Source organism: Phocoena sinus, chromosome 7, assembly GCF_008692025.1.
Source record: "Phocoena sinus isolate mPhoSin1 chromosome 7, mPhoSin1.pri, whole genome shotgun sequence".
Classification (NCBI taxonomy): domain Eukaryota; kingdom Metazoa; phylum Chordata; class Mammalia; order Artiodactyla; family Phocoenidae; genus Phocoena; species Phocoena sinus.
In genome coordinates, this window is record NC_045769.1 from 13,885,697 (window position 1) to 13,900,032 (window position 14,336).

The 14,336-nt window shown below is 35.0% G+C and overlaps 1 protein-coding gene across 3 annotated transcripts in view; it reads left to right on the forward strand.

Moving 5' to 3' along the window:
* CUL3 (cullin 3) overlaps positions 1–14,336 on the forward strand; it is a 97,823-nt gene that overhangs the window by 66,243 nt on the left and 17,244 nt on the right. For all 3 annotated transcript variants that reach the window (XM_032637232.1, XM_032637234.1, XM_032637235.1), the window contains 7 exons: positions 160–305; positions 1,051–1,227; positions 2,659–2,829; positions 3,459–3,566; positions 7,907–8,031; positions 8,624–8,720; positions 10,415–10,549. In XM_032637232.1, coding sequence (XP_032493123.1) covers positions 160–305; positions 1,051–1,227; positions 2,659–2,829; positions 3,459–3,566; positions 7,907–8,031; positions 8,624–8,720; positions 10,415–10,549 — 959 coding nt within the window. The remainder of the gene's footprint in view (positions 1–159; positions 306–1,050; positions 1,228–2,658; positions 2,830–3,458; positions 3,567–7,906; positions 8,032–8,623; positions 8,721–10,414; positions 10,550–14,336) is intronic.

Here is a 14,336-nt window from a genome sequence, read left to right on the forward strand (position 1 = left end):
TTCCTGGGGTTTTTTTTTTTTTTAAATAGTTTTTCATGTGGCCAGCAAATGATCATAATGGAGAAATAAGCTTCTTTAAGTATTGCAAATTAGCATGAACAGGGATTCAAATTTCTTGATTTTTAATGTAGCCAATTTGTGTGTCTGTTCTGATTGCAGACCTTGCTTGCATGTACAAGTTATTTAGTCGTGTGCCAAATGGTTTGAAAACAATGTGTGAGTGTATGAGTTCCTACTTGAGGGAACAAGGTAAAGCCCTTGTTTCTGAGGAAGGAGAAGGAAAGAATCCCGTTGACTATATCCAGGTGAGTAAATACAGAAGATTCTCTTTATCATAAAGTAATTTTGACAAGTGCTAAAAAGGTCACTTTTACAAAGCTATGTAGTATGTATTTCTGACTTAATTTTTCCAGTGGTAAATTAATATGTAATTATCCTAAATATTTTAGAATTTTGGAAAGCATGTATATTTTTATCAGGGATACAAACTCACCCACTTCTTTTCATTTATGAGCTTGTCTGATGAAGAAGTCTTTATTTAAATAGTCTCAAGAATGAAAGTTCTTTCTACTTTTTTGTATGCTTTAGAGTTCATATACTACCTTAGTGTGTTCAAGAAAAAAATAACTGTGTTTTAGTGACTTTTTGGTTCAAGATATTTTGCTTTCAAGCAGTACAACAAATATATTATGCTCTCAAGTTTTTCATATTTTAATATAAATAAGCTTTCTCTATGTATTTTTAAAGCTAATTTTCTCTCAGGTTCACCCATTCAGTCAAGATAGAGGAAGGTGGGGAGAAAAAGTGAGGAGAATCTTTGGTTCATCTTTAATAGAATAATACATAAATGGAAGATAGAATACTTCTCTCACCACTGACATTTTTAACAGGCTTAGAAACAGGCTTGAAAATAGCAATGTAGAATCTGTAAGTTTAACACTGAATGCACACATTTATTACCAGCAAAGTTAAACGTGTGTAGTTACACATGTATTGTTTATAGAAAAGTTATTATAATGTATCCTAAGTTTCTTTGTTTTTATTTGGAAGGGCTTGTTGGATCTGAAGAGTAGGTTTGATCGCTTCCTCCAGGAATCGTTTAATAACGACCGGCTCTTTAAACAAACTATTGCGGGTGACTTTGAGTATTTTCTCAACCTCAACTCCAGGTCCCCTGAATACCTCTCATTATTTATTGATGATAAGCTGAAAAAGGGAGTCAAAGGGGTAAGTATTAATGCATTTGAAAATATATTAAGTTATATTTGTAGATATAAAATTAGGAAATAAAATTAGGGAATTTTGTAGATATAAAATTAAACAGTCCTCCTTTGCTGTGCTTAAATGTGCACTGTGATATTTGAAAGGATTGTTTCAAGTATTTGAAATGGTCAAAAGTACTTTGACATTTCATTGAATGTGTAACTGGCATCAAAAACAACTACACATCCATAGACTTGAGATTGTGAGGGTTAAATATGCTATAGAGGGCTTCCCTGGTGGCGCAGTGGTTGAGAGTCCGCCTGCCGATGCAGGGGACACGGGTTCGTGCCCCGGTCCGGGAGGATCCCACATGCCGCGGAGCGGCTGGGCCCGTGAGCCGTGGCCGCTGAGCCTGCGCGTCCGGAGCCTGTGCTCCGCAACGGGAGAGGCCACAACAGTGAGAGGCCTGCGTACCGCAAAAAAAAAAAAAAAAAAAAAAAAAAAAAAATATGCTATAGAGATAATAAGGAACTAGACTATAGCTATCCATGTGGCACATAGAATGTTGCTTGCTGTCACCTGGTTCTGGGGGTTACGTATCAAACAATACTTGAGTGCCAAAAATTTGAAGGCACAGACTAGAATAGGTATCAGAAAATAGTTTGAAAGCATATATGGAAGCTCAGTTTCAAGCCTTTATAATATATCTGGGATCTTGGAAGCTCACTACAGCACAGAAAATCAAAATAAGCAGATTGTGGTCACACGTGAATTGGTCTTCTTGACTTCATCTTGGGATTTGTGAGACAGAAGGGCAAAGCAACAAATAGGTAGCTATAACAAAGAAACAAATAAGAGGAAGATTACTAAGGGCACCAAATAGAGAATACACAGCTGAGTAGTCTACCATATTTTTAATATAAGCTTAATACAACCTGCCACAGTATCATCTTGCCCTTATTTAAAAGATTGGGGCAAGAGGCCTTTTTACTTTTGGAATTATAACAAATTATTACCGTTCTGGTTGCACAATTTAGATTCTGAATGAGCTTATATAAAAATATCTGTCTTTTGGCCATGTAAGTTTCTGCCTAGATACTACGCAAGGGCATGGTAAAATTCTTTTATGTGATTAAAATTTCATTTCTTCTGTTCTCAGTCATCCTTTAATCCAGCCATGTATCACTTCATGCCTCCCTTTCAGAGGTAGCCCACTAGGGAGTGGAACTCCATTCCAGCCCCTGATTAATGCTGCACTAGATGAGGATTTAAGAGTCGTGCTACTAGATAAAGTAGGAGGCACTTTCTCGCACTAGATCCCTCCTTCTGACATATCTCAACCAGATGTTTATGTTTGTTATCAAACAGTGTTTTTAAACTATTGATGAACTGTGATGCTGTATTTGTAGAACTAAAATTGTGTAATTGTTAAATTGTCTTTTCAATGGTTTGCAGCTAACAGAACAAGAAGTAGAAACAATATTGGATAAGGCAATGGTCCTTTTTAGGTTTATGCAAGAAAAAGATGTATTTGAACGTTACTATAAACAACACTTGGCAAGGAGACTTCTCACAAATAAAAGTGTTTCTGATGACTCTGAAAAAAATATGATTTCTAAGTTAAAGGTAAGGTGTATTTAAGATGGAATGGAAAAAAAAAAAAGATGGATTGGAGTGCACGTCACTAATGATGATTATCACATAATTGAGCACCAGCAACATGTGACTGGGAAATACTTAATTGATTTAAAATACTTCTCTAAATTAATAAAACTAGATTTTTTTTTTTTTTTTTGAGCAGGCTGTACTTAGATTTGTTCAAGTTCTGGGGCATTCACAGTGTGCTGGAATTTCTCTTGGTGTGGCAGATACATTCATTCATGGAGATCTGGGGGAGGATTAGTACAAGGGAAACAGTAAAGGGAATATCACCATATAGTTCTGTTTCACAAAGTGTGGTTCACAGACTACTTGTACCCATATCACCTGATTTGGGTGTTTCTTGCTGAAAACATAAGAGTTCTGAGTACTGCCTTCAGTGAGGTTTATGGGAATCTCAGAGAGAGTCTGGGAATTTGCATTTTAAAATAAAATTCTTGGATTAATCTTAATCACACTGAAGTTGGTATCCACAGACATAGAACAACTATTGGAAAGATTTAGGAAGGATGACAGTAACATGGAAGAGTTTCTTTGTACATTTTCTAATAGTAAAATCCATCATTTATTTGTGTATATTTGTTTTTCTTCCACAGACTGAATGTGGATGTCAATTCACATCAAAACTGGAAGGAATGTTTAGGGATATGAGCATCTCAAACACAACTATGGATGAGTTCAGGCAACATCTACAGGCCACTGGGGTAAGATTCTTCATTAATTTCTACTTATATAAATGTGTTTATGTAAAGTCCTTTGTAATGGGCATTTTCATCCAATCAGATAACTGAATTGCTGGTGTTATTTCTTTATTTCTTTTAAACCTTTTATGGAGTATAGTTGATTTACAGTGTTATATTAGTTTCAGGTGTACAGCAAAGTGAATCAGTTGTACATACCATATATCCACTTTTTTTTTTTTTTAGATTCTTTTCCCATATAGGCCATTACAGAGTATTGAGTAGAGTTCCCTGTGGTATACAGTAGATCCTTATTAGTTACCTATTTTATATATAGTAGTGTGTATATGTCAATCTCAGTCTCCCAATTTATCCTTCCCCCCACCCCATGTCATTTCTTTAAATGCCATTAGTGACAACATATGTATTGTCTGTGAGTGCTTTAAAAATTATTTCTCCCATATAACCTCTTTTTCTAACTATTAATCTTAAAATATTTTTTCTTATTCTTATAAAACTTAGTTTATCTTCCCCACTTGAAGGAATATACTGAAAATTTAATAAATAGTGATTCTGCTGTTATAACCATTTTTAGGTTAGTTAAAGAATACCAGGCTTAGGCAAGCTTACTGAGTTTTAATGCTCTTCCTTTTACTTTACCCCAGGATGGTGCTATCTTAGAATTGTTACCTGATTTTCCTGTACGTCAGTATTCTTATTCATCTGAAATGTCAGGATAAATGGGCCTGACATCCTCAGGGTCGGTGGAGGGTGAACTGAGTATAAAAACACTGATGCTAGTGTGTTATAAATGTGGTTTTGTATTGTGATTCCCAGAAGGCAGTAAGCTGCAACTTATATGGCCTTGGAGTCCAGTGGGGTTTTGTGAAGATTCAGTGGGGTTTAATGAAGTTCAGAATTTTCCCTTCTCTCTTCTTTTTTTATAAACTGTTTTTCAACTGTAACTTTAAGTTTAGAGAACTCCACATTTTTTCTTTAATGTTTTCTCTCTCAACTGACAATATACTACTTCATAATTAAAACATGTCACAACCATTTAAAAAAAAATTGGAGGTCTTTTCCTTGATATTTAAATATAAGATCATCACTTCTACTGATCCCATAGGTCTCATCACAAACAAAATATGTGAAAATACCTAATTCTGTAGAAATGGACATTTATATATATTAAGAGATTCTGACTCAGAGGGACTTCTGTTTCCTCTTTGTTATAAATAGTTGTGTGATTTGCCTCGGACGTTTACAGTGGAGAAAGGCTGAGAGCAGGAAAGATAGACTCTGTTGTAAATAGAAATTTGAGTGGGCAGGGACTGAATAATGTGATTATCCTAGATGTTTTTCTCTTTTAGATTGTTCAGGGATTTGTGCTTCATTCTGTCTAATGCATTGATAAAAATCATATTTTCATATGGTACATTTTTTGTTTTTCTTCCACTAATGTTACACATATTAAGAGCTATAAGGAGATAACCTGGTCTGAATAAATGCTGTATTGAAACCATGTAAAGGAATGTTCCCGGATGGGTCCAGAACCCTTACTATTTTTTTAGCTGTCTAATTACCTTATCTGTGGTAGTTGAAGGCATTTTGACAAGAAAATTACGGTCTTTATTTACTCTCGACCACTCTCTTGCACTTATTTAAAAAAGAGGGAATGATTGTTCAACGTGATCATTTCATCAGATTGTTTGCTTTTGTTATTTTCTATTGTTATGAAGTTGTGCATTTTCTATTCTTTCATTTTGATTATTCAGATATATCCTGCACTTTATGGTGGAATATTTGTTTCATAATTTGTTATCCCAGTAAGTAGAATACTTATCAAGATGTTCAAAGTTGTATATCTGCTAATCTGGTTGCAGCTTTCACTTTGTAAGGCCATTACTTGCATGCAATTATTGGCTATTTTGTAATTGTTTAAACTAAGGATCTTAAGCTTTACGTCTCCTGAGCCTTAACCTTCATTAGAAAGATTTGATGAAAAGTGACAGAGGAATCAAAACAAATCTTGAACTTTCTGAAATCTTGGAACCCTTTTAAAACATCATCAATCCTCAGATAATTCTCTGTAACTTCCTTGAAGGTTCTTGGCCTGTTTAAATATACCAAGAGAATGACTCTTCTGTTTACTTTCAGAAGTCATATTAACAAGTACTTTTCTTAAAATGCTAAATACTTGTATATTTTATTAGATAAGTCATATTTATTTTGCTGAGGGAAATTTAAGTGTGCATTTTTTCCTGTGTTTTACTTTTTTAATGGGGATAGGAACAGGAAAACCACCTTGCTATCATATTTCTGTTTATTTATTTCAGCAAATCATATCACATCCAGACAGACTTTCTGGTATCTCTGTTTCTGTGTACTTGTCCCTGGCACGTGCTATCTTGGAAAATAAGCTGAATGGTTTAAAAATATTACTAAGAGGGGCTTCCCTGGTGGCACAGTGGTTGAGAGTCTGCCTGCCGATGCAGGGGACACGGGTTCGTGTCCCGGTCCGGGAAGATCCCACATGCCGCGGAGCCGCTGGGCCTGTGAGCCATGGCCGCTGAGCCTGCGCGTCCAGAGCCTGTGCTCCACAACGGGAGAGGCCACAACAGTGAGAGGCCCGCGTACCTCAAAAAAAAAAAAAAAATATATATATATATATATATATATATATATATATATATATATATATATTACTAAGAGAGGTAGAAAGAAAAGGTCCAAACCATTAGAGTAATAGTTCCTTGAGGTTCTTTCTTTTTCTTTTTTAATAAATTTATTTTATTTATTTATTTTTGGCTGTATTGGGCTTCGTTGCTGTGCATGGGCTTTCTCTATTTGTGGTGAGCGGGGGGCTACTGTTCGCTGCGGTGTGCGGGCTTCTCATTGTGGTGGCTTCTTTTGTTGCAGAGCGCAGGCTCAGTAGTTGGGGCGCACGGGCTTAGTTGCTCCTTGGCATGTGGGATCTTCCCGGCCCAGGGCTCAAACCCATGCCCCCTGCATTGGCAGGCGGATTCTTAACCACTGCGTCACCAGGAAAGCCCTCTTTTTCTTTTTTTAATTTAACAAATAACTCATTGTTTCTGTGCCAAGCGTTTTTCTAGGCACTGGTCATACAGCAGAGAATAGACAAAAATCCCTGCCATGTTGGAGCTTACTTTCCAATCTGGGAGACAGATGATCAATAAGATAAGTAATTACATAGCACCTTAGCTGGTGATAGGAGATATAGAGGAAATCTGTAGCAAGGAAGAGTGGTTGAGGAAGGCCTCCTTTAAAAAACAACATTTTGAGGAAAGACTTGAAGATTAGGGAGCAAGACGTGGAGATATGGGAAAAGAGATGAAAGACTTCATTGTCTTGGGTGGATTGAACCAAGTTGTGACCCCCTTCCCAATTACAAGTGTACAAACAGTTCTCAGCCCCTTCTCCATTCATCATCTAAGAGTCTGCTGTGATCATCTCTCCTATGTGTCATGTAAGATTTCTGGATTCAGTTTCTTTAAAATAGAGTAAATCATTTATTAGATATTTATGAAGAAATCTGAGTGTGGAATACTTCTTGATATTTATAAACTCATTTTTCTCTTTAAAGAATTTCTATCACTAAATCATCCAGGTTACATAAAAATGGAATAATGGTTTAAAACAAGCTGTGAATATTAAAAATAAAGATATTTCCCCCTTTAGAATTTCTTCTGATGTGTTTTATTTTTGTTTTCTTAAAATTGTAATTTATTTAAAAAGAAAAAATATCTAATTGTGATGGTAATGCTAGCATATATTTTGTAGAGGTAGTCAAACATTATGCAAATGCTTATAGAGCACCTGCTGTGTAGAACTGGATCTAGTGTCCTGTGCAGAGGTTGTTAGAATGTGAGCTGCATGTGAAAACATGGAGGTTATGGTCAATATAGTTGAAATGTGACTGAGATATTAGAAATGTGTTGTTTCTGTGTTAAGATGCTAAAAATGTTTAAAAGCTGAGATGAAAGGTATTGTTCTAGAATTTTCCCTAAAATGATACTGATAATGGCCCCTTGACATTTTATCTGAAAAAAATCTTGAGGACCAAAATCTCTGTACTTTTCAATGACACCAGTAAGACTTTGTTCATATGCTAGGAACTTTGATCGGTATTGTAAATTCAGCATCTTAAGAAATAATTATAAATGTGCCAGGATAGTTAAAATTAGGAAAACATTGGATGAGTGTAACTTTTAAGAAGATGTGTTTTATTTGCTGAATGTTGGATATGGAGATAACTACTTTGATAACTCTAACACAGTGTCTGTATGGAACAGATAACACATCCTAGCTAATTAGGGGGGAACATTTTCTTCTCTTTTCCACAGGTATCTTTAGGTGGTGTTGATCTCACAGTTCGGGTGCTCACAACAGGTTATTGGCCCACTCAGTCAGCCACACCAAAGTGCAACATCCCACCAGCACCAAGACATGCTTTTGAGATATTCAGAAGGTAAATGTAGATCAAACTTTGTATTTCTAAGTACAAATTGTCCAGAATTTAGATAAATTTGAGCATTCAGTAGTGTCCCCAATTGAAGGGGTATATACTCCATTTTTTAAATCTCATGTTATCCTTTATGCATTTAATATGTAAGGATGAATTGCATAAACTTTTCAGAGGAATGTCAGTCTGCTTTCTTCAGCATTAATGCATGGTTAGGATATATTTTGTATTGCTGATGTCTGACACTAGCTTGGGGTGACTTGCTTATTGGGTTAACTGTGGAGAAAGGAGGTCATATAAACAGCGGTGGCTGAGCAGCAGCCAGGGGCAAATAAATGTACTGGTAGAAAGTACTTAGTGTGCTACCTTTATCACTTAATATCTAGCTAAGTTTCTTAGGTCTGTTTCCCACCCAGCCACCCCCACCCCTTATTTAGGGCTTCTTTTCTGTAAAAAAAATTGGAACTGAACTTGATTCCTAAGGTTTTGTTTAGCTTTTAAAGTCTCCCTTACATATATATTTGTTAAGGGTTGGTAGTTTATAATTTCACATATATAAATTACATGATTCTCAAAAACCTGGTTTGATTTGCTGAAGGTTTTACTTAGCCAAACACAGTGGTCGACAGCTCACACTCCAACATCATATGGGTTCTGCAGATCTCAATGCCACCTTTTATGGACCAGTTAAAAAGGTAAATATTAATAGTTTGAAGGTATTTTTATTAAGTAACTTAAAATTAGTCTGCAGAAGTGATTTGTGATTTTTGTTGACTTGGATAAATTATTTATTTATTTTATTTCCTTACCTGTTTCAAATATTAAAAAGAGGGAAACTTCGGCTTTGATTTATTGATTTCTGTTCCCTTAGTTGCTAACTTCATTTGACAATATGAAGACTATACCAGTAGCCTTCCTTATGGAATAAATAATATAATTATATGTTTTATTTATAAGATTAGATTTGAGATAATATTGCATAAAATAATGGATTTGAGGGCATACAAAGCCATGAGTTCCTTTTCAAAATTCTCAGTCTCCTATAATCCTTATTTCCAATAAATTGAAACCGGGAAAGCTAACACGTAAGATTTGTGAAATGTACAAAATGTTGCTAAAGTGATTATTTAAAAATTAACAATACAGGGGCTTCCCTGGTGGCACGGTGGTTGGGGGTCCGCCTGCTGATGCGGGGGACGCGGGTTCGTGCCCCGGTCCGGGAGGATCCCACGTGCCGCGGAGCGGCTGGGCCCGTGAGCCGTGGCCGCTGGGCCTGCGCGTCTGGAGCCTGTGCTCCACAGTGGGAGAGGCAGCAGCAGTGAGAGCCCGCATAACGCAAAAAGAAAAAAAAAACAATACGCTAGAGAAGTGCCTTCATTTAAAGAAGTAATTGCTTTTTTATATGTAAAATTGTGAGGTTTAGAGTAATAATTTACTTCATTGCTTGGTATAAATCAAATCAGGGTCATTTGGCTTAAAATGGCAAAATAATAAAAAGCTTCTAAAAAACATTAAAAATACCTAAGTTGTCATCTTGGCAGCAAAAACAGTTTCATTAAGTATTTTAATTAAAATCTTACTTGTCACTGCAACACCAACGTTTTTTTTTAATATTGTTGAAGATGCCTATATGCATGTTCTAATTTTTATATTTAATTGAAGTGGGAAATAGTCCTTAGAGTTCAGTTAGTTGAATAATGTTTGACACTATTATATATTTAACTGTAAGTGGGAAGGTCAAGGATACATACTGAAGAACTCAGCTTTTAATTATTGCTTTCTTGTTGCTGTTTTAAAGGAGAGGGTTTTTTCCCTAAATAATCATGTTATCTTTTGAGGTTTTATTAAACAGATCAGTAGGTTTTTAAAACATAATTCATATGTTAATTATTGAGGACTGAATTTCTACTTTGTACTTCTAAATCATAGAGCAGGAATAGGCTTCAAGGATGGCAGAGGTTTTTTCTCCCCATCCTGTGCTATTATTTGAAATCTTACCATGATCAGACCACACAGAAAGAAACCTAATACTACTTTAGGGTAGTAGTATAATGGCAGTAGCATCTTATAAGTCCATTATTATCCCATTGTGTACTGTTAACATAATTTTAGTTATAAATATAAGGAATTACTCATTACTTGCTCAGATACATTAAAATGTTCATAATGGAAAAAAATGGGACAGTCCTAAATAAAGACTTTGTGTGTATGTATACACACATATTTACACGTACACTTTTAAAATAACATTTCATTTTTATATAGGAATGAGTTTATATCATTTTGTTAAGGGGAGGTTGGGCATTACAGTATTTTTCAAATATACTGTTAAAGTTACTAGGAGATAATTATATCTTGTTTCTATTTTTATATTTAAACAATTAAACAGGAAGATGGATCTGAAGTTGGTGTTGGAGGGGCACAAGTAACTGGCTCTAATACGCGGAAGCATATATTGCAAGTCTCCACTTTCCAGATGACCATATTAATGCTCTTCAATAATAGAGAAAAATACACATTTGAGGTATGGGCTGGTTATGTGCATTTTAACCATTTGTTTCTGATTCTCACCCGGAATTTGGGTTGTTCTCAGATTTAGACTGTAGTGAATAGAGCTATATGTTTAACTTTTTAAAGAAGTTGCCAAACTGCATCCTGAAGTGATTTTTACCATTTTACATTCCTGCCAGCAGTGTAGGAGAGTTCTAGTTGCCCCACATCCTCTCCAAAATTTAGTATTGTCTTTTAAATTTTAGCCATTTTAGCTGGTGTGTAATTGTATGTATACATTGTGGATTTAATTTCTTTCCTTGACTAATAATGACATTGAGCATTTTTTATTTGTTCATATGCCACTTATATGTCTTGTTTGGTGAATTCTTTGTTCATATCTTTATCGGGTTTTTTAAAAGTTCTTTACAAATTCTGGATACAAATCCTTCATCAAATCTATGTTCTGTGAATATTTTCTCACAGTCTGTCACTTGCCTTTTCATTTTCTTAATGTTATATTCTGAAGAGCAGAACTTTTTAATATTGACGAAGTCCAGTGGCCACTTTTTTACGTTTATGGTTCATGCTTTTGATATCCTATCTAAGAAATTATTGGCTATCCCAAGTTTGCAAAGATTTTCTTCTAAGTGATTTATAGTTTTAGCTTTTACATTTAGGCCTATGATCAATTTCAAGTTAATTTTTTTGGTATGGTTAGAGGTAAGGATTAAGAATTATTTCCTCCCCACACATAGGTATTCAGTTGTTCATTTCAGCATCATTTGTCCAAAACACTAGTCTTTTCCCTTTGAATTACTTTGAGCCCTTTATTTAAAAAAAAAAAAATTCAGTTGACCATATGTATGTGGGTCTATTTCTGCACACTCTGATCTATTTCATTAATTTCTATGTCTATCCTTATGCTAATTTTACACTATTTTGATAGTGTCAACTTTCTTTTTTTTTCTTAGAGTATATATATTATAATATACTTTTTATTTCTCCCATTAAGTCATGATTTGATTGAATTAAATTCATTTAGTCTTTTCCCATACCTTTGATGAGTAGGTTGGAGTTGAAATGAAGATCATGTGATTTTTAGTAAGTTTAAATTAAAGATAAGGAAGGAATATTTTAAAAAGCTGTAGAATTATAGCCATATTTATACTTAACTGAAAATCAATTTTCAGACATAGGTGAATGAATATAGGAAGAAATAAGTTTAAGTTTGAAATGAAGAGCAAGATTAAATTCTAGGCCTATTTTAATACTCATCTCCATGCTCCCTTTTTGTGGTGATGATATAGTTAAGAGATGACTGTTTTTATGTGATACACCTCAAGGAAATATTTTGAAACGTAAGTGTTTTATTTTTAGGTCAGTGGCTAAGCCAAGAGGTTTTGCTCTTATAAATTTCCAGGCGTGTTTTACCTAGGGAATAACTTTAAGTTTCAAGCACAAGTTAAATGCGATTGAGTTCTAAAGAATATTGATTAAGTAAGTATCGAGTACCTTACCCAAACATTGTAAGCCTTTTCAGACAGGTGGAATTGAATTATCTTTAACAGCTTGGATGTTTTAATCTGCTGTTCTCAGGGATAATATATTTTAAACAAAATAAGCTACTTGATAAATGCTGCAGTTGGTTTTCAGGGTCCTACTTTATAAAGAGCTGGCAAAAATAGTGGGATAAACAAAAACATAAATTGATTTTCTTAAGCCATTGTTGGAATTGCTAGTAATTTTAGTGGTTCAGGCTTCCTTTTCTCGTCCCAGTCAGCTTGCGATCAGTGAGGCTAGTGAGCAGTGATTCAGGTAGAAGGTAAAATTAAGTAGAAAATTCCTGTAATATTTTAAATTTTAGCTAAGTCACAAACCAGAAGCCTGAGCGTAAGTGGCGTATGTAAAATGCCATTCCTATGGCTCCAAAACCTTCTGGCTGCTTGCATCTCAAACCAGGGAAGAGTGAAAAGGCACATGAAGTTTTTTGTCTTTACTCGCACTATGTCCTTATAGTCAGTCTGCCGCATAAGTTTTATTAGACATCTCTTTTACAGAAATTGCCACAAATTAGAGGAGACAGTTAAAAGTATTTAACTATAGTAATTACTAAAGGAAGCTGATCTCTTATTTTTGAATATTCTTTCTTTATAAGTTCAGTAAGATGGTGTATTCATTATTTAATGCCACACAACAGGTCTCAAATTCATGTTTTAAAGCAACCACTAACAGTTTATTATCTTTAGTGGTATCTGTGGGTTGGGGATTCAGGAGGGGCTTTCTGGGTGGTTCTGGCTTGGACTCGTTCGTGAGTTTAAGATGTCAGCTGGGGCTTTAGTTGTCTAATGTTCGTCTAGGGCTGGAAAATGCTATCAGTATGCGCCTTCTTCCACGTGGCTGGCAAGTTTGTTTTGGCTGTTGGTAAGAGGTCTTAGTTTCTCTCCACATGGGCTTTACCAAACATGGCTGTTTGATTGTCCTTGCCTCCTGGTGGCTAACTTTCCCTAGAGCAAGCCATCCAAGAGACCCAGGAAGAACCTGCAGTGCCTTTATGACCCAGCCTTGGAAGTCACGTATCGTCACTTCCTTATTTTCTTGGTCACTCAAGTCAGCCCTGGTGCAGTGAGGGGACATACCAGGATCATTGTGGGCCATCTTGGAAACTGCCTACAAAAGGTGACATTTATTGTAGTGTCACATTTAATCCATAGTAGTCAGGCTACTCAGGCTTTCAGGCTTTTCCTCTTTTTATATAGTTTTTGGAATGAAGTCCGTATTGTGATTTAGAACAGCTAAAATATGGAAATACATATAGTGGTAATCTGTACCTTGGATTTTTAGTAATAGCATTTAATTTTTGAAAGAGGTATGGATATTAATACATTTTTCTGAATGTTCTTTATTACACTTATCAAACATTTCTGAGAATGAGTGAAATATAAAAGCTAATTGTAGACAGTAGCAAAATTCATGTCAGACAGAATTTGAATAGAAAACCATTAAACAGCAGTGGTAATTGATATTTCATCGAGAACTTATGTCAGTAATGTGACATAACAATATATGAAGGAAAATGGTTGGAAGTACAAGGAGAAATAGACAATTCCACAGTTACAGAAATCCCTCACAAGTGTACTGATTGACTATATGATAAAAAAGAGGGATATAGAAGATTTGAATAACACAATTAGCAAATTAAAATTGAAAGCTATACAGGGAACTTTAAACTCAGAAAGCAAAATACACAAATTGTTCTTGGGAAATATCTGAGGCTGGCATAACCTTATTACTAAAACTGAACAAGGAAAATACAAAAAAGAAAGGGAAGCTATAGGTTATTCAAAATAAATACACAAATCTTAAGTAAAATATTATTAGCAAGTTATATTCAGCGGTCTATTGAAATAATAATTCACTCTGTCCAAACAGGGTTTATTCCTGGAATACAAAGAAGGAATTTGTTAACAGATAGTTACTGAGATTTTATAATAATAATAATAAAATTAACTGATCACCTGCTATATTACCAGACATCATTTCAAGGAGAAAATCAATGATTTCCACAAATGTGCAAAAAGCACACGAGAAGAGTCAGTCCCCACTTCTTATTTCCAGATGGGGGACTCTTAGCCACCTAAGAATAGAATGAAATGCCTAATGGCATATTGGTGTATCTAATGAGAGACCTAAGCTTTAAATGAGAGAGAGACCTAAGCAAACAGTAATTAGTAGTAAAATGTTAGACACCTTCCCATTAAGGTTAGGAAAAATTTAGGATACCTGCCTTTACTACTGCTATCCAGCCTTGTTCTGCAGGT